Source organism: Chamaea fasciata, unplaced genomic scaffold, assembly GCF_029207755.1.
Source record: "Chamaea fasciata isolate MVZ Bird 193981 ecotype frontalis unplaced genomic scaffold, bChaFas1.0.hap1 SCAF_15, whole genome shotgun sequence".
NCBI lineage: Eukaryota > Metazoa > Chordata > Aves > Passeriformes > Sylviidae > Chamaea > Chamaea fasciata.
In genome coordinates this window covers 12282415-12309190 of record NW_027094100.1, presented here as the reverse complement: position 1 = coordinate 12309190, position 26776 = coordinate 12282415, and the positions used below count along the sequence as shown (strand labels likewise).

At 41.4% G+C, this 26776-nt stretch overlaps 1 protein-coding gene across 8 annotated transcripts in view; it reads left to right on the top strand.

Annotated features, from left to right (window-relative positions):
- The window catches only part of EBF1 (EBF transcription factor 1), a 266875-nt gene that overhangs the window by 153210 nt on the left and 86889 nt on the right, over positions 1-26776 (top strand). For 4 of the 8 annotated variants that reach the window (XM_066197371.1, XM_066197370.1, XM_066197366.1 and 1 more), the window contains exons 7-8: positions 14250-14331; positions 22201-22318. In XM_066197371.1, coding sequence (XP_066053468.1) covers positions 14250-14331; positions 22201-22318 — 200 coding nt within the window. Of the gene's footprint in view, positions 1-14249; positions 14332-22200; positions 22343-26776 lie in introns of all 8 variants that reach the window. The other 4 variants (XM_066197369.1, XM_066197368.1, XM_066197364.1 and 1 more) reach the window with 1 other exon arrangement.

Genomic DNA, 26776 nt, shown 5'->3' with positions numbered 1-26776 from the left:
TTTCTGAACCAAGTGCTAATTCTAGTTGGAAAATGCAGCTGAAGTAGGTTTTGGTTTAATTTTTTCAATTGTTCTGCTTTTCTAATTGAAAGAAATAATTCTTGGAGTAGAAATTCAGTCCCTAGCAGAGCCATGCACTGGAATACTTTCCCTTCTTTTACCAAAAACTCTTGCATGTTTTTGTGAAGTCACTTATTTTCCTCCCCTCTGAAAGGAGAATATTGGCATTTCCTTCACTGGCTTGATGACAGTAGGGACTAAGTACGTAAAGAGGATAAATTGTGTTCTTGCTGGGGTTAGGAAGTGCGGTAGGAGCACATGGGAAGGGAAGGCTGCTGAGGTCTGGCGTGGCACTGGAATATCCTAGGATCACACAGAACACCCAGCCAGGGTCTCTCTGGAGCTGCTGCTGGGGGGAAGGAGAGCTGGTTCATTTCAGTGCAGCTCATCCCGCTGCTCACACAGGGATTAGGAAGGATGTTCTTCCAGCTGGGTTTCTGTTTCCCAGTCTCCAGCACCATCCTCTGCTCCAGCTGACAGGCTGGGGATGCGCCTGTCCTCTTGGGCCGCCACTGTGTTCCCAGCAGGGATCACAGGAGATCCTTACCCTGGAATTCGGGCTTGATTCTGCTTCTGGTGCCAGAGGGTTGAGTCTGGTATTGGTGGTGCTTTGCTGCCTTGTCTCTCCAGAGGGATCCCTGGTGTTTTGGGAGGGAGGAGCCAGACAGGTGTGGTGCAAGAAGAAAGAGGTGTTGGTGCCTTAGCAATGATTTAGGTGCAGCATCAACTGCTCAGGGGACATCTAGGGGCTGCAGGTGACAGAAGAGGTGGCAATGGAAAGTTTTCCTGTCTCAAAGCAAAGTGTGGGTGAAGGCAGCTCTAGAACGAAGCTAGAAAAAAAAATAGAGCAAAAAGAAATGTTTCAGCAAAACAAACCATTTTGGTGAACAATAAATTCTTGAGGAAAATATGTCTCTGCCTGAGCCCCTATTTTTCTTTGTATTAAATCATTATAAAATAAAACTTGTGACATTCACTGTTCTGTACAATAGGCTGAACTGAAAAGAGCTGTGTTCTTTTCTGTATGATTTTGTGAGCCCTAAGGGTCCCTCAGAGAAGGAAACAATGTTATTGTCATGCAGATTTCTCTCCTTTTCAAGATTTCAGAGTTTCCATGAGTCCCTTGCAACAGGGTAGTTCTACTTCACGTTTTTAAATCTTTCTCCAGCAGTGCCTGTGTGGTGACTTCTTTGCAATCTCCACTTACCTCATGGAGTTTTAAAAGTTTTTAGAGCTAAGTGTGGTTGTTGTGGCATGCAGACGTCACCAAACTTTCATGTTGGCACTTAGCTTACTTTTTGCTTTTCCTGTCCATTTAAAGCTTAACGTGTTTGTAAAGAAAAGAAACAACCCAAAAGATTATGAAGTTTGTTGTTATCTGTCATGTGTTTTGTGGTAGTACCTGAAGACTTCTGGTAGGTCGGATTTCTATACAAATCATCTCGTGCTGCCCCACAAAATTTTTGACTGAAAGGAGTAAAGATGGCAAATGAATGACAGGGAGGAGAATGGGATTAAAAGAACCCAGGTGCTGGGGGTGCTGTACAGCTGACATTATTTGATTATGGTAATGCTGTTTATGTGGGCTGCACTGCTCTAATAATTTGGTTTTGGTCAGGAATAGTAGTCCCAACTTCTGCTTGCATAGGCGTTGTCACGGAGTTACTTGGAGGAGGGGTTTGCACCATATCATTTCTGTGTTGGGTGATGTACAATATACAATATTGCTTTTAGATAAAATGACACTTTTTGTTAGGCAATTACTGAATGAATTTTCAGCAGTGAAATTGTTAAAATACGTGGTCCTGGTTTTTTAGGGTCTTTGTGACCTCTAGCATTTTGCAGATGATGGGCTTCAGGGACACCGAGGTGTCACTGAGCCTTAACTGGTGTACTGGTTTTTGCTGTTGTGGCTGATCTCAGATTGTTCTCCCAAATGGTTTCCTTGAACAAGAAGTAGTGTGTAGAGTGCAGGAGCAGCGATGCTCAAGCCTTTCAACAGAATTTTACCATCTCTATTGCTCTAAAGCTATGAAGTGCCAAAAAAATCCCATACACGACCTAGAAAAACAAATTGGTAAGTGTGGTTCTTTCACTGATCCAGCCTATACAGAATAATTTTCTTAGAGACATTTAAAGTCTATGAAATCCTACATCGTTTCCCCTTTATATATCAGAAGTCTTTAAAAATATCTAAGATTTTTTTTTTTTATGCCAACAATACATGAGAGAATCCTAGATGTGTGTGACACCTTTTAGAAAGTGTCTTTGTCTTTATCTATCCGTACGGTACCTGTGTGCTAGAGAAGTGTCATGATCCCTATTTTAAAGATGGGAAAAGAAGACAGAGAGATTTAAAGGTAGATTTTTAAAGGTGTTTTGACTTCTAAAGATGCAGTAAAATGTGCAGTAGGACTTTTAAGAGGGCTTAATTGCATCTGTAGCAGCCTGAAAGCGACGCGACAGCTTCCAAAGTGTACCAAGCACAGAAAGGAATGTAGGTCTTCTGTGTCCTGCTCTAGTACTGTAACCACTGGATGGCCCTTCCAGGGTGGATTGATTTTGGAAAATAAGTGTGACTTTCTGCTGCACTGCTCTTCAGGATTGATGCTTCAGTAGGACATGGAAGCATTGAGTCATGGCTGCTGAGATTAAGTGAAGAGCTTTCACTTACAAATTTTCTCAAGATGATGTTTTGTCACAGTAGAGGTTTCTCTCTAAGAATTTTTTTTGTGCTGGCAGACCTTCAGACATGATCCTTTCCCACAAATCTTCCTTTTTTACAGACTGCCATTTCCCAACAGAGGCAAAAAAAGCATCCAGAGAATTCAGTCAAATCTGTCTCTCCCAGGCTGGCTGTAAGCTCATCACCAATGCATTGTTGTGTGTATTTCAGGATGTTTTGTTTCATAAGGAATCTGTTGCTGTGATGGAATACAGCACTGTAAAAGAGACCATATGGGTAAAACTGGTGTTACTCTCAGGAAAGCTTTGTTATCAAACCAAAACGGGGGTCCTGGTTTGTGCTTTGGTAAGAGTCAGCTTTCCGAGGGGTGAGGAGCTCAGCTGTCATGGGTCCTTTCCTTATCTGTCTTCTTCCTCTGCTGCTGCCAAACCTGTTGAGCTCCATAAAAGCTGGTTCTAGTGGCAACTTCCCTCCTGGCCCCTGTGTGCATTTGCAACATGCAGTTTTATTACTGCCCACAGTACTTAATGCAGTCTTATGTGGATCCAGATGTCTTTCCTCAATCCTGAACCTGCCACAGCTGTAATCAAAGTAACCAAAAGATGCCAACATTTTCCCTGTTGCTTTCCAGTGCTTACAGTTTTTTCATGAAAATTGGAAGAAGGGTTTTTAAAAGTACATGCATATCACATGTATATTTTTAATATACTCTGTTACTTCAAGTTATGCTTTATTCATATTGTTTTAAAAAAATCAGCTTTGCTCAAGAAGTAGTAAAGAAAGTATTGGTGCTGTGCCAGTCATCTGCAGTTTAGCATCACGTTCTGCAGTACAACTATGTGGTGTTTCATTTCTGTTTCAAGCTGTGATTGGCTGTGGAAGCACTAAGAATGGAAATATTGCAGGTGTTCAGACTAACTGTAAATCGAACCCAAGATTTGGCCCCACCTGTGTGTTGTGTTGTTATAAGTGGTAGTATCTATAAACTTGGTAGGCTTAAAGTGGTGCGAGTGAAATTGTAATGTGATACACTCAGGAGATGTGTTTTTGATAAACTTGCTGAAGAGTTGTTTATACATCCCTATAATCCTGTGTGGCAACTTGTGTTCATCTCTATACCTGTCTGACTAGTTATGATGTGTGCTGATAAAATTCAATGACTGGACTAAAAAATATTTAATACACTAAAATATATGAAATACACCTGTAACAGGTGTACCTAAATCTGTATATTCTGTGCCATTCCCACACCCAGCCTGGGTGTGCACACACATGCCCACGTGTGGCTGTGGTCCCCAGTGTGCAGTTTATAGTTTGGAGAGAGAAATCATCCTCCATCATTCGTCACTGCTGAGCTGCAGCAGACCAGGCCAGCACATCATTTGTTAACAGCGACAAAGCCGCGCTCATAAACGCCGACATGTTACATTAATTTATAGGCACTGAGTGACTTATTAAATGTGACGTGTGAAATATAACAGGGCCCGGTATGGATGATTAGGTTTTGGGCTTTGAATTGTTGACAAGGCAGGGGTAATGAATTGCGGGACACAAGCTAGTGTGTTTCCCCCTCATTAGTCAGTATTAGCTGCATTAATAGTAATAATTGGATATATTCATCATTTAAAATGTTTTAATAAATGTTTGGACAGAACCTGATCTAGGCTGTCAAATATTAGACTGGAAGGTTTGTGATGGGAGAAAAATTATGCCATTCCTTCTGCAGAGATTTATACAGCCTAAGGGGTGCCATTTGCCAATGTCCTTTAAGAGGTAATGGGTGTGAGGGAGTTTGGGAACAGACAGTTCAACAAGAGAGAAACCAGCCTCTCTTGCACATCAGGAAGACATTTTCAGTTTATTCTAAAGATTTCTTAGTCCTGATCTTGGGTCTCCGGGATGGGGTCTGAACTGGTTATTTCTGCTCAGATGCCAACCTCGGGTGAGAACTTCACAAAAGGTGTGCGTGTTCCCATCTGAATTTGTTTCACTCTTTCACTGCTGCAGACTGAATGTTGCTCAGGGCTCAGGAACTTTCCAATTTGGGGTTTTGGCTCGGAGTCATCATTACTTTGAGCTATTACCATATTTAAAATTCCAGAAAGTTTTCTGCCTGGACACCTTGAAAGCATAAGTCTCTGTGGGATGAAGGCAAGTAGGTGTTCTGTGGGTGTTCTGCCACCTCCACTTCCATTCTTGGTTTCTGTATCTCAAATGCATTATTGCCTACAATTTGATACAAAGCTTCCTTAGAAAAAGGAAAAAAAATACTCTTTTAAAAATTATTTTGTGATCTTTAGAAGTGGAATTTAAAGAATAACCTAAAACTTTTACCAAGGAATACAGAATGTATCTGTCTCTTGCTTTAAAAGTGACATGTAGGTGAACATTAGAACGTGCCTTCTAAATGACTGGATGGAGATTAAGAAAACCATGTCCCATTGCAAAAAAACATTTAAAAAAATCTCAATTTAAAACTTGTGAGACATCACTTTGCTGTAACCCATCATGTAATGAAACCCATTTTTTAAAAGCAACCTTCAGGATATACAAAAGCAACAGCGATGGAGTTCTTGGCACTGCAGCACTAGACTGACAATTTTTTTTTTTTTTTTTTTAATTTTCAAAGAAGAGTCCTCTAAGGAAAAGCCTCACTAGTGTGGGAAGCAGCGTTTGGTGGCTCAGTGGGAGGTTGGCTTCCCTTTCAGATGCTGCTGAGGAGGTGTCACACCGGGGAGTGCCGCATTGCTGGAGGTGCCCGTTTTTCAGGAGAGACACAAAGTCAAGTGTCTGACCACCTGTAGTCATAACAAGTCCCAAGATGCTTTCTGCAAGGATGAAAGTGTTCTCCTCAGTGTCCTTGCTAGTTCCAGGTAGCTGCTTCTGCTGAGCGTGAGGAGTCTTTAAGGTGCAAGAGAGAACTTTGCAGCTACAGCCTACAATGCCTTTCCCACATGTCTCTGACACAGAAGAGGACATCAGCCAAAGTCTTTTCCCTACATATTCAAGGCTCATTGCTTTAAGAAAAGCTCTGAAGCACTTAATCCAAAACTTGTGATATAAGCAGATATGATTGGATTCTACATGCTTGCTGCAGAGGTCATTATTTCTGAGGTTGATGAAGCTCTTTCAATGTCATGTTAAAGGTATCAGACATATGCAATATTTATTGATGACAACTCCAGCATTACACATAGGGTGATCCTCTTCTCCAGCACATCACAAAATTTTCCCCTTTCTCCTTCAGTTTTTCCCCTTTTGGGGTAAATCCCAATGAATTTTACAGTGTCTGGGTTGCTTGCCCACACACACACGCACACAAATCTGCAGCATTTTATCCTTAGGGGCAGTTCATGATCCCCTTCAAGTACCCCTGGCACGTCTTCTCTTGTTGAACCACTGCACACACAGCTCAAAGTGCCTCCGCCTTTCCACTGAACAGCCTCTTGCTTCCTTCCAGCTCTCAAAATAGCCACTACACTCCGGATCCTGTGCTCACTGCCAGAGCTCCCTGCTGCAAAGGAAACGAGGGCTTTATTCTCTTAAATATCGTGAAACAATGGGAACCCCTGGATGGGATGTGCAGGTTGTGGGCAGGAGCTGGAGGCAGCAATTGACTTTCTTCCACGACATTTTTGCACTTGATCTTGTCTTGTAAAAGACAATGTTTGCTGTGAGAAAAGCAGCTTCAGAGGGCTGGATTAGCCCTGCTCTCCAACATCCCCTGACTTTGATACCTCTGCTGCTTTTTGGTGCCCATGCTAAAGTTACAGGAGTTTACCTTGAGGAAGCAGGGAAGCAAATGCTGATATCGTATTGCAATAACAGCACTGCTGTTATCTGTCAGCACTTACACTGAACAGAGGCTCTTTTTGCTAAAGTATGACTCTGGCAGGGCTGCTAATTCACTGGCATTGTGTGAACTATGACAGACCACAGGGCTGGTTTGTAGTTTTTTCCAGTGACTGAAGTCTAATGTCTTCAGTAAAAAATAAAAATAGTTAACTCACTTTTATACCCTAGTATTTGAGGGGCGTAATAGGAGTGAAATGGGGAAATACTGAAGGGAAAAGCAGTTAAATTGAAGGAAAGTGAATTTTATTAATTTTACTATTTATAAAGTTGTCATCAATGACTACCAACAAATACCCTGTGTATCCCCTGTACACAGATGGCATAAACTCCTTCCAACTTTTATTTTGTTTGTCATAGAAAGGCAGCTGCACTTCAAGTGTAATAAAAATTTTAGATACTGGAGCTGGCAACACGTAAGGAGATATAGAAAAATTCAGATTTTCACTATTTTAGGAAAAAAAAATTTAAAAGTCAGACCTGGGGGCAAAATTAAATTACAAAAGATTGAACATTCAAACCTGCCTCTGGACTAATCTTAATTCTGTTTTGTGATGTTTTTTTTCAGTGGTGTTATCTCTTTCTTTTCTTATTAAAAGTCCAGGTAAAGAAACCAAAACAGTCTGCCTGTGATTTTAACTCACTCACAGGAGAAAATGCCAAACACATTTTCCCAAACTACTCTAAATTTCTGTGATGCATTATAACTCCGTATCAGGCATCTAGAGGAGTCCAGAAGATGCAAGATGAAAAATTGATATGCTGTGCTTCGCTGTGCAGAACACACAGAGCTGAGGAAAAGTGACTGGGAGCACTTGCTGAAGCGAGCAATGAGTAATTTAAGGCTGGTTTGGGCAATCCTACTTTCTGATTTGGTGATTATGTGGAGGCCTCCTCAGCTATTTGCTGTGCTGAACTGAATATTTACTGTATTGATATCAGCAAACCCTGGCAGTTCTGGAGCTCCAACAGCCACAATAAGTTCACAAAAAATAACATTATTATTATTATTATTATTATTATTATTATTATTATTATTATTATTATTATTATTATTATTATTAATGTTTCTGTTATTATGGCACTGCCTGAAGGATTTCAGTCATCAGGCTCTGACTGCTTGAGGTTTATTCTCTGCATCACATTGCTTTTCTTGGACCTTTTCTGCAGATCAGGAGGAAGATACATATTTTCTAGTAAAGTAAATAATTTTCCATACTTTTAGTTTTGGTGTTTGTTTGTTGGTTTTGTAAACCACTGAATTGCTTAGCATGCCATAAATGCAAAATGCATGTCTAATTTGGCTTCCATTTGGAATCAGTAAGAACAATGAATCCAGAGAGAGCAGACTTGGGATTTTTTTTTCTTAATTAGGATGTTTGATAACTCAAGAGGTTATGTTTAGAAGAGAGTTAGATGGCTGTATCTGGTGTTTAATTTCTCTTCTGCAGAATAAATTTCCTGTTGTAAAAATGCCACAAAAGGTAGCTACTGCTGTTTATTGACTAAAGAGCCAAGTAAAATCCAGCTGTGAACATGTGGGTAATAGGAGGTTTATGCCTACGTATGCCTCCATGCTTATATTTGATCTCCATGCTCTGCCTCATGTTGGTAAATATCAGTGTAAGTTTCAATTATTCTCTTGTGAATAAGGTACCTGACATGATCGGGGAGCTGTATGTGAAAAGGCCTCCAGGGAAAAAAAAAACCCAAAACCAATAAAATAATCTTCAAATAAAATTTTAAAATGCTCTAAAATTAAAGAAATTATTCTTCAAGAATAAAAAAAATGCTTTATTTTAGCTTAAGTTTTTCAATGTTTGGAATTTTGCCATTTTAAAACAGAAGTTTTGATAGGAAGAGTCAACTTGAAAGGGGAAAAGAACTAACTTTGTCCTTCTGAAGTTTCTAAAGGGACATTTCATTGATCATGGAATCATAGAATCATAGAATGGTTTGGGTTTGAAGCGATCTTAAAGCTCATCTCATTCCAAACCCCTGCCATGGGCAGGGACACCTTCCACTATCCCAGGTTGCTCCAAGCCCCATCCAGATTGGCCTTGGTCACCTCCAGGGATGGGGCAGCCACAACTTTCTGGGCACCCTGTGCCAGGGCCTCACCACCCTCACAGGGAAGAAGTTTTTTGCTAATATCTAATCTAAACCTACTCTCTCTACCTTTTGATAATTTGCTTTTCCAAATAAAATTGCATTTTTCCCTATATTTTTATTTTAGCCACAAATTACTGAGCAGATCAAGTTACCAGGAGTTGCAGGAGAAGTTACAGCCTGACAAAGAGAAAAGTGTGTGAAAAGTGCAGAAAAAATCCTGCAGAAACAAACAGAGCAGTGGCAATGAGTCTGTCAGCCTTGGTGACCTCTGGGCTCACCCTTGTACTGGCTTTGGTACCTCTTGATATGCCAAGTTTTCACCAGAGCTAAAATACCCATCAGGGGTTGTTTGAGACAACTGTTTTTGTAGCATCACCAGGCTGACAGCAGAGCTGGGCCTGCGACGTGCTCAAGCGTGTGAGTAGTACCTTTGTCTCCATCAGTACTGCTTGTATATTTAAATTTATGCACATATTTAGTACTCTGCTGAATTGGTGTGCCATACAGAATGGGCATGCTATCCTTTTATCTGATGCAAAGTTGCTAATTATTGCCCCGGCCCGTGTATTTCGGTTTTACTAATTTTACAAAACCACATATACTTGCTGCTGTGTTTCATGCAGGAGTCTGAGGTTGCCCTTTTTCTATCAAATGTGTTTACACCACAGAAAAGGTGTGTTTTGTCAGTTTTGTTTGCCCTAGCCAGGTCTGAGCTGTATAACCAGCACTCACTCTCCGGATAGCCACTGGTCTGGCTGACCTTGGCACCATGACAGCTGTCGTATTTTCACATGGAGGAACTGTTCTTGAACAACTTCTCCAATGTATCAGGAACAAACAAGCTTTTCTTCAGCATCAGGAATGCAGCAGGTCTTCTTTCCAACTATTTTTTTCTCCTCCCACAGACATATTTATTGTGGCAATGGCAAGAAAATCCTACTGCTAAGCCTTCGTGTTTGAGTTCCTTTAAATTTCCTTCAAATTTCCTTCAGGGGAGTGACAGAAGAGCCAACGTAGATCATGTCAGAGCTTGCTTTCTTTAATTTAACTCTTGAATTATTTTTAATAAACATGAGTATTAATTTGTAGTGGCAAGAAAAGCAGGAAGGCAAAATCCTCTTACATCTTCATTACTTGGATTTCCATTTCTGCCGGTGTTTAATTGAAATCCCTGTGGTAGTGGCAAAGAGCCCGCTCTGTTGGGGAGGGTGTTGCACGGACCCAAAGGGTTTGGGGTGTGATGGACAGTGAGGCCAGCAGAGAGTGGCAGGGAGCACTTTAAACAAGTGTAGTGAGCTCCAGCTGGTCTTGTGCTCACCAGATTCATCAGTGGAACAAGGGGAATCAGAGGATGGATAGATGGATGGGGCAGGAGTGAGGACAGAGGTGGTTTCAGGAGCTGGAAGTAGCAGTAGGAACCAGGCCTGGGGTAAAGTTCCTCCCTAGCAGAGGGTGAGAGCACAGTCCTACTGGCACCAACATCTTTTTGGAAATGCAGCAGTTTCGTTAGAAAAAACCACTTCATCATCTCCAAAAAGGAATTTCTCTTGGATTGTGACAAAAGGAGAGAACATTCCCAGAACAGCCAATAGGACATTTTTTAGGGCATTTGCCTGGCAGACAAGTTCACTTTAGTTTGGGGCCTGATTCAGCCCAGAGGTTTGTATTTAACCAGAGGATGTATTTCTACACTGGACCTTGCAGTTACTCAAGGATTTGTAGTACATGCATGGCACAGATTAACTGCTCAGCAACTTCACTCCCTCAGCAGTTTTTGCAACCTGCCCTGAGCAGCATTGCAGGACACCTAAATATAATCTAAAATTAATTGGTTTTCCCCCAAACTTCCCTTCCTTACAGTCCAGCTATGTCTCTGTGGGAGAAAGGTGATGCATGGAATTCTCTGGTTTAATACCAATGCGAGTCACTAAATCCAAGTGCTCTGTAAAAAGTTCTTGTTCCTGGACCTGAGCTGACTTGCATGGAGCTGGATACTGTTTCTCTGCTCCACATGCAGAAATGCTCTTCACACCAGGGATGGTAATAGTCAGGAAGGGAGTTAGAAAATATGTTTTGGTTGATTCATGAAAAAAAAACCCCAAACCTTCAATGGTAGCAATAAGTATAATTGATGACTGACTCCTGTGTGGCAGAAGAGCGGGTGTTCAACAGTCACATAAGTTTGGAGAGAGAGTTGAAGATTTTATTGATGCTCCTGTGTTTTGCACATTTCTTTTCATCTTGGAAATTAATTTCAGACCCCAGTAGTGAGTATTAATGCTATATATCCTCTGTGGTTAGCATTAATGGTACACAGTCCTGCCAAATGCAGGGAAAGTTAGAACTGAAAAAAAAATAACCCACTGTGAAGAAGCTCAATGCAAGCAAATGGGGATGGAGGTTTATGCTTACAAAGAGCTCAGCTCTGTTGGCACTTCTCCTGGACCAGGCCTGTCAATCCAAATCTGAAATATTTGCAGAGTGAAGTGTTGTTAATGAGCAACGCTGGCAGGACCAGGTTTGAAGGCACCTGAGCAAGTGGTTTAAAGCAGGAACCAAGACTCTGGGCTGAGCCCCGTGGATCAAACTGCTCTGCTCTTGTCCTAATCTGTTCTCATCCTCCTTCCTGCCAAGGTGGGGGGTTTTCATCAGCCAGGGTGTGCAGTGCCAGCCCAGGAGCTGCTCAGCTCTTGCCTGGATGAGTGTGGGATGCTTTGTGTGGCTGGGGGGACTCCAGCTCTGGTGTGTTCCAAAACAAAGTGCAGCCCTATAGTTTGTTTTGTCTTTCAGTGGAATTAAAATACAGCTCTTGGCAGAATGTATTCTGTAAACTGGTGACTTTTTTTTTTTGCTTAACAGGCAGTGAGTGAACTTGGCTGTGTGAGCTTCGCGTTCCTCTGAAAATGCTGTTATTTTTGCAAGTTAATTTTTTTCTGGTGTTGGTTTAATTCAAAGGAAGTTTTGTTTGCTTGGTTGCTTGCCTGAGGTTTTTTGGTAGGTTTAAACAGATGAGCTTCATTTCTTCTGCAGTTTATTTTGGTGAAACTTCTGTAGCCTTTGGGGTTTACAGCACAGTGCAAATGGAGTTAGACTGAGGAACTTTGGGCTAGAGTTTTGCAGATCCCAAAAGTCAACTCTTGTATTTCAGAGTGATATTCCAAGCCTTTGACTTGACATGAGCTCAGGCTTTGTAAGGGGAGGGAAGGCCCAGTGTTTCTCCAGAGAGCTCCACAAAGAGCTTTCCATGTTTTTTGGGGAGCCCTTAACACAACCCACCAACCCTCACTGCCTGTTATTTGTGTGCTATGCAAAGCCATTACAGGAATTTTTAGCCATTTTAAACTGCTCCATGCCCCAGCTCTCCTCGGGGTCGGGGTGTTGCTCGGGAGCTGTGGCAGACCAGGTGGGCAGCTGCTGCATTCGGCCCTTGGCGAAGCCGCCAAAATCCCGCGGTAAGCCCAGGGCAGCGCCAGCTTCTCCCTATAGAGTGAGTGGCTCTGAGAGGTTTTGCCACATAAGGGCCTGTTCGAGGCTGTAGGCACCAGCTGACAGGGATGTCTTTGCCTCTGAACAGATGGCCAGGCTTTTTATTTCAGCGAGCAATCTCGTGTGGAGGGGTGGTCTCCGAGTCCTGCCAGCGTTTTGCGAGGCAGGGCGAGCTTAGGGCAAGAGGGATCTGATGTCTGTGCCCTTCATAGCTCGTGAGCTAAATGACGAGCTGCTGACAGGACAGCCATCATCTGAACTGTAAGATCCCGAGCTCTCCCCACTTTTTGCTTCTCTTTGGCAGAATTAATGCCCTATTTGCTTGTCTCTCAAAATCCGTTCTGGCACAAGTACAAACCCTCGCCTGGTGGCAAGCAGTTGTCTGGATCCGAGATGCCAAGATTTGTGCTGACAGCTCCTTCTACACAATCTGAGTCAGGCTGTCACAGCTGGCCATTAGCGGCTTAAAAAGACGCACATGTACAGCAAATAGCACCACCTTTCCATTATTGAATATCAGAACCTGCTTGATTGAGAAATGCAATGACTTGCACTGCTCTTTCCTTTAAACAAACACTGTCTCCAAAACCCCTGTTCTAGTGTGGTGGATGTTTATTTTATTGCTTGCTCTTATTTAGAAGCTCAGGTCTAGAAGAGACTTCCTGGGCCAGGAGATCTAGTCCTTGATAATCCCAAGCATCACACTTGCTAATCCTCCTCATTACATTGCATTTCTTTAATGAAAACAGTCCCTTGTAGTTTTCATTTATCCTTGCAGCCTTTTGCCTTGTATGATTTTCTTGATGCGGAGGAAAAAGCAGCAAAACTTGTCTTGTTGAGGGGCAGCATCACAACTAGAGCAGGGCAAAGAATGCTGCTCATCAAAAAGGGATTTTCTGAAGCTGTTTACCCTCCAGTGATGCCTTTCTTGGTGACAGTCTGTGCAAATTTTGCTGACCTAGCATTCAGTTGGGGGTGCTAAAAGAGGGCTGCTTGCAAAAGTTAACATTCAGATTTAAAGTAAAACAGGATCAAACTGCTCCCCACACCACTCCTCTATGTGGGAACAGAGCAGAGGAACTTCTGCTTAGTCACTGATGGTTATTGCATGTGTAATGCTGCCCTGCCTGGTTACACTGGGCTTTTAACTTGCTGTAGGATTAAACTTTGCATGGCTGAGCTTTAGTAGACCTTAGTCTGTAGTTTATTTTGGACAAAAGGCTGATAAACTTTGGCTTTCAGGGAGGAAGCCTGGAATTGGAGACCCACTATTATTCATTGACTTGTCTTTATGAGTTTACAGTCCACTGATGCATAACACTGAAGGAAATATTTTCAGTGAAATGTTTTCTTTTTTCTTTGGCTTTGTAGAAAGCAATGTCTTTTCTTAGAGATATATGTCAGGGTCATATATAGCTACTTCAGTGAACTGTGTATGGTCAGGAAATAGACTGCATCAAAAATATTTCATTTTTCCATGAAGTCATTCTTTTGACCAAGACTTCTCCCTTCTCCTCTCAGGGATTTGGGTCCCACTAACCACTATTTGAGCATTAATTTTATGCACAAACTTGGTTTAATCCTGGGAGGGAGATTTCAATTGTATGGAACAGTTTCAGTATTTTTGTATTAAATCAAAACTTGTGGGTGACAGCAAACTTGTAAAACAAAACCCCATTTATACCCCAGGGAATTTTCATGTCTAGGATTTTTCTGTCCCTTTTTTGCTGTGCTGAAAAACGTGTCTGTTCCTCATTGCTCTGGATGGCACAGCGAGCCTGGCGTGACAGAGGGACTGACTGCAAACTTTAATGGCTCTGACACAACAGAGCTATGAAATTAGTGTTTCAATTTTCAGGATGTGCTCACATGTTTTGCTAGATTGGGGCCTATGCTATCTCCGTTCCCTCTTTGGATGGGCAGGGGGGTGATTTGTTTGAGTTGGGAATACTGATGTTGATAAGTCTTTGTTGGACCAAATGTGCAGATGTTGTATTTATACACACTGCCCCCTATTTATGAGACATTAATGTTTGTTTCTCTTTCTCCACAGGTTCTTCTTGAAATTTTTCCTCAAATGTAACCAAAATTGCCTAAAAAATGCAGGAAACCCTCGAGACATGCGTCGATTCCAGGTCAGTTGGACACGCTTCCTCCTTTAAAAATCAGCAGCTGTTAGGGACAGAAGTACTTTGACCCAAACTAACCTAATAATTCACTGGAAGATGCTAAAAACATAAGGTCACAAAATATTGCCTGAGGACTTCTTGTCACAGCAGAATTGGCAGGAAGTAGTTGGGTTTTCTTCCTCTGGAAGAGAGCACTCTTGAAGATAATGTCATCTCCACCGGAAGGGAAAGCATGGAAAGGAAAAATCAGAATGACCTCGCTGTTGTTTTCAGCTATGGGGCTCCCCTGCTCTGAGATACTCCTCTCTCCATGGGGAGCTATTTGTTTTCATGCAGACACAGGGTGAGCACCTTCTTTATTGGCTGGGGCAGAGGAAGGTGTAAGAGCAATTAATAAAATCAGGCTCGTGGCTACACTTGTTACGCCTGCGCAGTGGTAAAGAGTCCTAAATATGCATTGATGGGCTGAAGGTCCATCCCTGTAGTCAGCACTTGGAAAAAGCTACCATGGGGTGTCTCTTTCTTGCAATGCTTTGAGCTGGTATTTCCCCACTGTTGCACCTTGTGGCACCGGGGCTTGGGGGCTGAAATATCAACACAGCTTCAGATGGCCAAGGACATCTTTTTATGTTCCACCTGTGTCACAGCTCGTTTTGGGATGAAGAACATCACTGTTCCTTGGGAAGGTGGTCTGTACATGCACTTCCCCAGTGCTGGCAGCAAAGTGGAGTGGTGGCAATGCTGAGAAATAATTGCTCCAACCCTTTTATTGAAGGCATGGTCTTTAACTGTGGAAATAATGCTTTATCTGGGTATGGGCTGAATAAAAATACGGGATAGAGAGTCAAAGGACTCAATCTCTCTTTTGGTGGTAGGAGTGAATACAGCCCATGGAGAAACATGGTAGAATCTGTGGGGCTTTGCCTCAGGGTTCTGAGGAAGAAACAAGAGATTTGTCCCACAGACCACATGGAGAAAGACAACTCCGAAATATATCTGCTTTCTGTAGTTCCTCAGGACCTTTTTTGCTTCTTTTCCAGCATTGTTGCACTTCAAAAAAAGTGTTGAATGTTATGTAAGTGACAATATTATTTATATGTAGAATGTCTTTTGTTGAACTGCTTAATTGCAGCAATGCTGGAAGGCCAGAAGGGTGCTATTTGCCTCTGAGCAGGGAAGTGCAGAAGTGAGGAGATGTGGCCACAGGGATTAAATTAATCAGTGTAAAAGCCAGCATTAGCATGGCAGAGCCCTCAGCTTCTCACCCCACACTCCTCCCTCTGTCACGTTTCTCCTGTGATTCCAGAGGGCATTGCCACGGAAAGAGAATGTGGGAAAAGGACTCTCACCAGCACGGAGGTTTAGTCCGAGCAGTCACCCCTGGGGCCTGTCAGAGCTTGCTTCACAACATGTACACTCTGCTGGGGCTGTGCTCACCCAGGCTCCAGGCTGATTTTCATATGGAAATGCCTGTGTGTGTTCCTTCAGAACAGCAATCAGGAGCTGTGTCGGCGGGGAAGTAGGACATAGGAAAGGTTGTTGATCTCTTGACTTGTAAAGACATTCTGTCATACAAACCCAGCTTCACAGCAGTTGAGCTTTGCGTGTGTAAACAGAGACTGCTTAATTACACAGGTCATGTCAATTAGCGTGACCTCAGCATTTTCAAGAAATTAATCACTTTCAGCCGAGTGAACCACTCCTACTCTCATACAGGGTGGCATTGAAGCTTGCAGCATTCTCTTCAGTGCCCAGGCTTATTGTTTTACAATAGCTGCTTTTGTTTCTTCCCTTTTTTTTCTTTTTTTTCTTTTTTTTTTTTTTTAAATTTTGAACTTGTTGGTCTTTTAGCAATAGACTTCTTAAAATAAAACAGCTGGGCTCTACGGAGTCTAAACTTCATTTATCATTTCTTAGGGTGAAAAGGACCAAGTGTACATGTAGTAGCTCAATGCCATGGTGCTCCTGGGTCTTTGACGCAGTGTTGTGTAGGAACCAAGTGAAATCTGTGCTGCTGTGTTTGCTATCAGCTGCCTTTGAATTGTTGCCAGTGACTTACAAGGTTTCCAGTGGTCAATGTCAAAGTTCTGGTAAAAACCTATAAGGATAAGGTATTTCCAGATACTTTTAAGTGGTACCATGCTCATTTTTTACACACAATAATGGAGACATTCCTCTCTTTCATTCCCCTGCTTGTGATAGACTTTGAAGCTGCCAAGAGATATGTCCAACATTTTTGGTCTGTCATTCACCCGTCCCCAAAAGTTGCTGGAAGTTCTTAGAACACCAGTTATGGTTTTGATGGGAGAATCAGTGAAGGGTCAAGGACATGAATCTTGCACTATCTAAGGGCCAGTCCTGTGGAAATTTTCCTTTCTTAGTAGATTTTAGAGTTGATTTGGTTTTTTTTTTTTTTTCCTTGCAGCATGGAATTATGATTTTCATCTAATACAAGACATGTTAGGAAAGTACAGGGAGGAGGCAGAGTGTGTGTTGATTCAGGCGACCTGTGTGTGACTCTTCATTCAGGCTCACAATCAGAAATGAATTAGGAGGTTTTATCCTGAACTTTGCTTAAAAATGTAGGAGTGTGATAAGTCTAACACAAAAGCTGCTGTGGCCCTGAAAGAAAAGAATTTCTCTGCATGTCTGAGATGTCCAGGCATGTGACAAGTGGAGTGGCAGCAGAGTGTGTGTGCTGGAGCAGTGCTGGCCCTGGCAGTGTTGGTTGTGTCTCTGTTAGCACAAGGAGACGGTCAGGGAGGAGAAGTCAAGTACTGCACAACACTTCAGCTGTGCTTCACACTCCCTGCTTGTCCTTGAGAAAATCATTTCATCTCAATGTTTCATCAGCCCAATTGCACACAACATTTGGTGATGTTGTGAATTATCACCTTTGCCCAACCTTGCCTTTTTATTCCAGAAGCCCCACGGAGCAGATTCTCAGTCTGGTTGTGAATTCTTCTTCACAATAAGTCATCATTCCTGGTGGGATGGGCTGTAGTGCCCCAGTTAGTGGTAATAATAATATTACTACTAAGTAGATGGTGTCATGAGTGAACTCTGCCCATATTTGATTTTTCAGAACTAAAAACTCATTCATACAACCTGAACAGTTTTGTATGTTATTGTAATTAATGAAACCCAGGTGCCCTAGCTGTCTTGTTGTTCTTGTTTAAGCGCAACTGCTTGTGAACTGACACATGTCAAGTTTTAATTTAGATGAAACTTTTCAGTCTGTGTCACTGAATAAAACCCCAAACATTCACTTATTATGAAAACCTTGAAAGTCACTTAGAGATTGCCATGCTGTTTGATTCTGTTACCACAGCCTCTCCTGCAGCAGAGGCTGCTCGTTTGCCTCCATGGGATGCTGCCACTCATGTTTGAATTGAAGCCACTTGTGTCTTATTGCAAATTTGCATAAGAGACAGAGATGATGCTTCATGAATCCCAGATAATGGAATTTGGACATGCAAGGCTCCATCCCCAGAGAAGGGAAAGGCGAAAAAAAAAAAAAAAGAGAAAAAGGGACTGAAAAATAGCAGTGAGAGCTGTGGCCCAATTCAACAAGGTAATTAAGTGCCCGGCCTGTCCTTGAGCACGTGAGCAAAATTACTGAGTGTATTGTACTTATGGGCTTAGTTAGGCACATTTTGAAGTGTCTTGTTAAATGGAGAGTGATTTTTAGTTACTAGAATAAAGAAGTCAACACATTGTAGGAAGAGGTCACCAAGTGGTGATGAAAATAAAGATGTGCTCAAGCCATTTATGGCTTTCAGAAGAGTGGCAAGCATTGGAGTTACATATTTAACACTTAGGACACACTTCAAACCTGGAAATCATCCTAGCCAGATTTTCTCTGGCTTTGCCACTGGGTATTGGGGACATTGAAAAAATATCAGATCCCTCACCATACACCGGAGAAAATTGAAAGCACGAGGAAAATGCTATGTCTTAATCAGTGAGCAAAGCTTAATGGGCTGTGGGTAAAAATCAGGACTTGTGCAATGCTTAATTTTGATATATTAGGTGAGGTACTATACCAAATAAACAGGCCGAGTGCTAAACGTGGATAAATAGCTTGATCTCCAGGCTCCTGGTCTCTGAATATTTAAAGAGGAAAAAAAAAAAAACAACTAAGCTCCAAAATATTCACAAACTGAACTATTTAATGGCAGGCAGAATAATCCACAGAGCTGGGATACGTTACTGCATTCAAAAGTGCCAACTTCATTGAAGAAAGTTGTAAACCCATGTGTTTCTTTCATACCTCTGTCTCCCCTGGTGTTGATACAGGATTTAAATTCAAAATCTATGAAGGGCTAAAGCTAAAGCTCAAAATCATTTTCCATGTTTGCCTGTCTCAAATTAAAACTGTGTTTTGTTGACAAAATTTGGAAAGGTTTGAGATTTGGCAGACCTGGTTGTCCCTGTGCTTACATTAATGTGTCAGCACCTCATTAATCATTTATTAAACTGTAGTGTGCCTTTCCCTCTTGCTACAGTCTGTGTTTTAGGATGCCTTGGTGCCCATTCCACATATACTCTGGCTGTCCCCTCCCCCTAATTTTATGATTTCTCCACAAATTAGTTTTAGCATGTGTTTTAACTTGAACATATCCCAGTCGTTTCAAAATCAAAATGAGGAGAGTGTAGTATTTTTTTAGATTAAAAAATATGAGTAGAACTTGTGAGTAGGTAAGTGCTCTGTAGCGATCCAAGTAGGTAACTGTGGCACACAATATTCAGGGTGCATTTTTTCACTCTTAATAATTAGAGGCATTAATATTTCCTTAGTGCAGTGCACATTCAGTGTTCCTCTATTAATGAGAATTTTCATTTAAAGAATTAAGCAGCAAGAGCGTGTTGCTTCTTACAGGTACGCTATGAATAATCATTTTTTTTTCAAACAGACACATAAGAGGTTTTTTTTCTGCATTTCCTGAGACTGGAAACAGTTTCTCTTGGGGATTCCATTTATAGTTTCTGCTGCTAACGACACCAAAGAACCACACCAATGCGGTCTCTTCATAGTAAATCAAACTGTTCAGGAGAGGGGTGGGAAGACATTGTTAAGTAATTCAAAATATGTTGCATCAACAGTTTTGAAAACCTGAGGAGGGGGAAACTAAATGTAGCTTTACTCACATAAAACCTGAACAGGATTGTTTCCTCGAACTCTTACCTATAAAGTTGCATGTATAGCAACAGCTACTTAGATACAGGATTTTCACAGTTTTGAGAACTACTTTACTGCTACTACTCTTGACTCATTATTTTTCTGGAATCCCATTTCTAAAAATGCTAAAAGTTTTGGTTTCAGCCCAGGATTGATCAGCTTCAGTGGGAAGTCTGTGTGTACCTATAGGGTTTTGAAATTGGGGAAAATATTTTATCTTGTAGCCATTGTTAGTAATTGTAGTTTTGTTAATTTTCATGTGCATCTAATCTGACCCATGGAAGAAGATAAGGAGCTGGCATAAATCATGGAGCTGTGACAGAAAATGCCAAAGATTTGGCTCAAAATCCCACTTGCAAAGAATTTACAATGGTTGCAAGTGCACAAATAAGATTGCAAACCCCGAGCCACTTACTATAAGATCATATTTTATTGAAAATATCATAAACTTTATTCTACCCCTCAGGAATTCAATGGATAAATTACTTTTGAAATCCCTTTTGGAATTTTATATATAGGGCTTGGGTTTTTTTCTCTCCTTAGTTTGATTTCAGAAAAACTTATCTGTAGTATTTGGAGCTTTCTTTTTCCCAAATTTCCATCTGTAGGAGCTCTTGAATCATTCATTCTGTATTTTAATATCTTTCACTTAAAACATGCACAAAATTCTATTGCTTCGAATGCCATTCCAGGGGACGGGGTTAGTATCTTTTAGATGTAAAATATTCTCTTTTTGTATTCTTCTTTTTAAAGAGAAAGACTTCAGGATCGGCTCTGGGCAGTTTAGTGGCTTTACTTACTTTTTTGAGTATTTTAATTGGGGCCAGAAATAGGTAGAAAATTTTTCCTTTCACTCTTTTTTTTTTTTTTCAGCTCCAATTCAAGTGATGAAATTGAATAGTTGTAAGCGATCCTTTAAGTGTCCCCATTTGACCAACTTTGAGAGGCAGCAGCTTCCTGAGAGAGTTGAAGCAATGTTTGCCAATCCTTGTAAAGCATTTCACCTCTTCAGAGGCTAAAGCCTCTCAAAACCAAGAACAATTAAAGCGAGAGCCTTTCAGAGCGACTGGGGAATTCAGCAAAATAAATCAGAAATCCTCTGCCGTGGCTCTGGAGGTTTGCCTCATTATAAGAGCAGATCTATTAGCCCCCTTGCCATTGTCTTTCATTTCTCAAGTGAGGTGATTCTAATTAAATTAATCTGCATGTCAATCTATCGGTGATCAATCAAAAGGGCTGAGGTCCCCCTTTGCGGCAGTGTGCTTGCGGCTGACAGGGGCTGATAATGGAGGAAGAAATAAACTGTCGAGCAAAGTTAATTAGTCAACATAATAGGTGGATTAAACAGGAGCTGCTGATTGCTGTTTCACATGTCGAAGCATGAGGTGGGAGCTGAAACTGCAATTAACAGACAATTATTATATTTGGTTGTAAGAGGTCGCATGAATAAACATATCTCTGTGGGTTTCAGTCTTTAATCCCTTTCCCTGTTTAATGTAAGGAGAAGTGTAGGTCATTTCTTCTTATTGTTTTAGTCAAAGTTCTCGAAGGCGACGTGTGCTCCTGGCAAGCCAGCAGCCAGCTGAAGGCCAAACCTTTGGCTGGGGTAAAACCCTGGGAATGCCATACTTTTGCAGGAAAAAATGGGAGGGGTGGCTGAATGAAAAAGGCAGGGAGGCTGTGAGACTGCTTGGTCTGAATGGGGTAGGAGGAGACGTGGTGTGATGAGCTCATAGCTCTGCACGGGACTTGTCTCTCCATGATATTTCATGGCTCACATGCCCCCTGCCTGAACAGGGATTTCATTTAGGATCCTTAGGGTTGAGGAGTCCCTCTGGACACCTTGGAGCAGCTGGATCTTCCTCTCTGGAGCCATCATTTGCCTGTTTGCCCCTGCTGGGTTGGCTCCTCTTCTGCCCTGGGCAGCTCTGGGGAGCAGAAGTTTCTGGTCCTTCCTCCAGTGCAGTCCTGCTGTGTGTCCCTCACCTCGCCTCAAATCAAATCCCAGGTGTTGACATTGAGATAAGTTGAGAAATACAAATAATTCTAACACTGGATGAATAGGCTTGTGTTCTCCAGATCAAGACCCCACTGTCAAGTGTGTGTGTGTGTGTACACAAACATGCCTGTACGTACTCCTTAAGATAGAGCTCAGGAGAAATTTGGGTGAGTCCAACAACCTGCAGTGACTGTGCTGAGGGGAGAGCAGCAGAGAAGGGTGGGGGCGAGGCAGGCAACAACTCTCGTTACAACTTCACAAAACACACTTTTGTTTTCTTTTATTCTGAATCGATTCTCATTTGCAATGTCAACATCTCTATCTACTTCAGCGTGAAAACTGAAGGATAATTTAGGGTGAAACACAGCTGCCCTTGTATATAGGGGAAAAAATACTTAATAAAGATCCTCTTGTTAAAATGATGGTTAACAGTGCGCTGTCTGCCACGCAGCTACAAACTCTGCAATTTGACTTAAAACTGCATCAAAAGCTTTCGATGCCAAAGACCCACTCATCAATAGCGTCTCTTGTTAGATTTGTACAGCATAAGCACCAGTTATTATGTGAAATAGCTTCGCAATTTTCTACAGCTCCCAGCTGTTATTTATTTAACTGAGTTTATTACGCTCCGCACTTTTTAAAAAACACGTGGATTTATCCAGATTTTTCCCCCATCTTGCTCTTGTGCTTGCAGGTCGTGGTGTCTACGACAGTCAATGTTGATGGCCACGTGTTGGCAGTGTCAGACAATATGTTTGTGCACAACAATTCCAAGCACGGGCGGAGAGCTCGAAGACTCGATCCCTCGGAAGGTACGCCTTCTTATCTGGAACATGGTAGGCAAATCATTTTCATTGGTTGGCATTGCTATTTTAAATGTGGGTTTGTTTGATTTGTGTCTCTGGCTGCTGTGGTTTCAAAATTGTCCTTGTAAGAGTTTATTATCTCTGGGGCCAGACGTTTGAAAGTGACTGGCCTCCAGACCAAAGGGGGGATTTTTCAAGTAGGTCAGCTCTAAATGTAGTGAAATGACAAACAAGTAAGCAAACATGGGTGCAGAGGTTGTCCTGTGTGTCAGTGAAGTGGAGTAATTTTTTTTTAATGTTGTTTGCATTTATTCAGCACCCAGAATTAGAGTCTGATTTTTTTTTTCCAGACTGCCCTGATTTTTGACTGTGCATCTAAAGGATGTTGTGTATTTTCTGAGGTACTCAGCACCCAAATTTTGGATTGCACTTCTTCCATCTATAGGGTGCTGAGCTCTCTAGGACATTCATCTGTTCCTTTGAATTGTCCTAAATGAAAGCAGAGCCCTTTTGGAAATCCATCTGCTTACTCAAGCCATGAATGAATGTTCTTTTCTGGCTCCAGCTGTGCCAGTTGAAGACGTTGCTTTTCCCACAGCTGTTTGTCCCCCCTCCCTGCTCCAGGCTATTCTTCACCATGGACATGCCAGCTAGGATGGTTGTTTGCTTGCTCCCTGGTCTCCTCCAGGCCAATGAAGTTCATTTGAATTAAACCATTTAAATAATCACTCTTTGACAATCTAGCTTGTTGCTGAAATGATTGAAGGAGAAATGGTGCAAGGCAATTTGGCTTTTCTGAAAGCACAGTAAACTTCAGCAAGGGTGGGATGGGGGACACGTGGCTGGAAGCAGCCTGGGGACAGTAATCTCTTCTGTAAGGTCAGCTGGTCCTGGAAGGGAACATCTGCTGGTGACTGTAGGTGCTTAAAATGGGAGTTGTTGAGTGCAAATGTACTTTGAAAAATCTGGATTTGATTAATGTTTTGTTTTGCTCTTTGTCCTCAAAGTTGATGACTACTGCTGAAAAACAAAACAAAAACAGAGGGCATTTCACTCCCCTCTCCCTGTTCCAGCTTGGTAGAATAGCTCTTTGTCTTCAAAGCTGTTTATAATCCTAAATTCAATAGGTGCTTGCTCCCTCTAAGAGATGTGTACCCTCAGCTCCCATTGAAGTAGCTGAGTGTAGAAGGCACCAGTCCTTTATGCTGGTTTGTTTCACAAATATTTGCCAAGGATCTGATGAATAATTAAATAGATTTTTCCAAAGAGTTTGAAGAAACCAGATAAAATTTTCTCTAGGACAGCAAATGCCACTCAGAAAAATGTTAACTAGATATGTTAAAAGAAATTATTAATGCTGAGAAATGGGAAAATGTGTGGGTTTATACTGCTCAGTGGATTCCAGTGGAAATACTTTTCTATTCTGTTTATGCTTTCAGGCATCAGTCCTGCAAGCACTTCTGCATATATTTAAGATTATGCTCACATATGGTCCTGTTGGGATCAATGAGGCTTCTTGTGTCAGAGAAGCTGAGGGTATTGATAAGTGTTTGCAGAATCGGGTCTGTAGTTCACACTTACTAACCTAAAATTCTTAGCTCAGCAGCGTTTCTCATTATATAAACATAACTTACATCTGTATTTATTTAGCTCTAACTTTTTATGTAGGCTACGAGCCATTTTCAGCCATAATTCATGTTATAGAATTTTTTTTTTCATCCTGCCAACAACCTAATTTAATAAACAAACCACTGTCATAATTTTTACTGAAATTTATAAGGAATGTATGAACTCTGTCTTTATTAATTAGCAGAAGACATTACAAAGGGAAACTTTTTTCTGTTCAACTTTGTAATCTTTCCATTAAGTCCCATCTTAAAAAAACATTCCTATTTTTTTTCTTGTATTCCTACTAAAGTAGTTGCCATATTTTTTTTTTCTTTTTTCCCCATTGCAGTCTTCTCAGTGCATGTTTTTGGTTGAGGCAGTACTTAATTTCTCTTACATAAATGCCCTTATTCTCATGCACGGTGGTGTCTCATTTTACCACAGCTATCGTTCCCACTCCTACAACCTGAGGGATTCTGTTGGCAAAAAGAGATAATTCTCTGCTTACGTAGCTGCACACACCTGAGTTACTGTGCTGATATTAGAAGTCAACAGCTGCAAAATATCTCTATATGTACATTTTGTGGGAAAGGTGATTTTTTTCTAATCTGCTTTCTCAGGCACCTCTCAAGCAACCTCATAAAGCAACTGCTAGTAAATTCTTACTTTTGAATAGCAACCTTCACACTACAAAACTGCTCTTCCCAAAGGCTTGGTGGAGCCTTTCTTTTTACCCTAAATCTTTCAGTCCAGCTCTCCAGGAATTCTCTGAACATGTGAGTCCAAGAAACAGGAAAAAAAAATTAAAATCCAGTGACTGTTGTTATGATGTTATTAGGTAGCTAAAACACTTCACTAAAGAAATAAAAAAGAAAGGAAAAGGCTTAATGCTGTTGAATTTTGGACAAGACCCATTGGAACAGATGACAGTTTCCTCCACTGAAATTAATTTCTGCATTCAGTTCGAGTCACAGAATGTATTCTTTTTGTCCAGAGTTTGGAATTTTTATTTTGGATAATACCAGAGGCAGTTTGTTTGCCTCTCCTCTTCCCAGCTTTTCTGCCTTCCTCAGGGGAAGGACAGATTGACCTGAGCTGTGTCTATAGGCAGGGAGATGGGAAGTGATGGTTTGTCTCTGGTTCATTGCTCTGGTGAGCAACTGCTCATCACAGGTTTGTAAAATCTGGGATCTGACTATAATATAGCCTTGACCAAATGTATTCCTGTGGACTTTTCCAGATGTTTAACTTCTTAACACAAATATCTGATGGCAGTAGAAATGAATGCCTGACTGTGAGGGCTGGGCAAAGGGGAGACAGAATGTAGCAAGGTGTGCTGGTTGTTGAGTTTACTTAGACAATATCCAGCTTATTTTTCCTTACAAACTTGTGTTTGCTGCTCTGAAACATGGAGTTACAGTTTATTTGACACCTAAAAGACACTTCGGAGGCCAAAAAGCTGGAAAGAAAACTGCACCTCCCAAGCCACTCAGGAGCCTGGTGTCTCCACATTTGGGTTTCACTATCTCATTAGCAGGTAGCCTGGATTATTTTTGGGATATCCAACACATCTTTATTTATATCTTGCTTGTCAGACTTTTCACTCAGAAAAGTGAATTTAACCAGGTCCCCAGATCCTGGTTTTGTATCCACACGCTGCCCCCTTGAAACCAGTGGGTTAAGCAGCTCATCTTTCAAATAAATATATTAAAAGTAATAGCTGGCAGAGGCCAATTATTATTTCATCCATCTCCATGTGGTATAAATAGGGTAAGCCACAGTAATCTGTGGTTTTCAATAATTGCCACTTTTTCATTCACAAATAGTTGGATCCTCACTGGTTTTATATTTATGGTAAACCAGAAAGCTGGTGTGGTTGACCTTTCCAAATTATACATATATAGTAAGATGTATTGTCAAGAGCCAACTGGCCCCAACCAGTAGGATATATTTGAGCTTGTAGTTGATCCCAGGGTGTCAATTTTAAAGGTAAAATCTTCCCAATGAAATTTAAGTGATGAACTTATGGGAGGGGAGAGTTCTGGCAGGGCTTGCAACAACTCTTTTCAAGTTTACCAGCAATAAATCCACTGCAAAGTTTCCAGTTAAAACTCTTGTATCATTGCAAAGTAAAAATTCTTTTTTTCCCCCAAATCTTTTGAGTGTCTTTACAAGAATGTAAAGCCAATTGCAGCATCAGTTTCTCTATTATTTTTCCTCACTGGCAGAATGCAATGCCCTCGAAAAATGATAGTCCCTGAGACCCTGTCAGTTTGCATGCTCTAACACTTTATTATCTAATGATCTAATATGCAACAAGGCAAAGAGGGGGTGCTTATCACCCTGACAGGATGCCTAAGAGAAGTGACTAAATTACTTTATGTACCATTAGCACTAGCTGCCACGGTGAACTCACTGCGAGCATTTATGCAAATATTCCTGAATACATTCAAGTGGCCTTGTCAGGAAGACGACTGACAAGCAGCTTAAATGCTTTGGTTTTTAAAGGGACAGTTTTATTTCTTTTTTCTTTTCCTTCCTCCTCCATGGGAGAGCACTGAAGAATTAGGTGATGGGGAGGTTTACTGACGATTTGGTTCTGAGTCAGCTCAACAGCAGCAGCAGATGAAAAGATGCAGGGTAGAAATAGACACAAATGAAAAGATGTGATGTCAGAGTTTGCAAGTGGAAGTGGAGATAACCATGAATCCCAAAGCAATGCCCTGCTGTTATTTTAATATGAGATATACATAAATCTTTGTGTGTTTATATCTAAAATAAGTCATTATGTAGCAAAACCGTTACTACTGGTTGCCTTAAACTGGAAAGGATAGTGCATGTCTGGGTTATTTGATC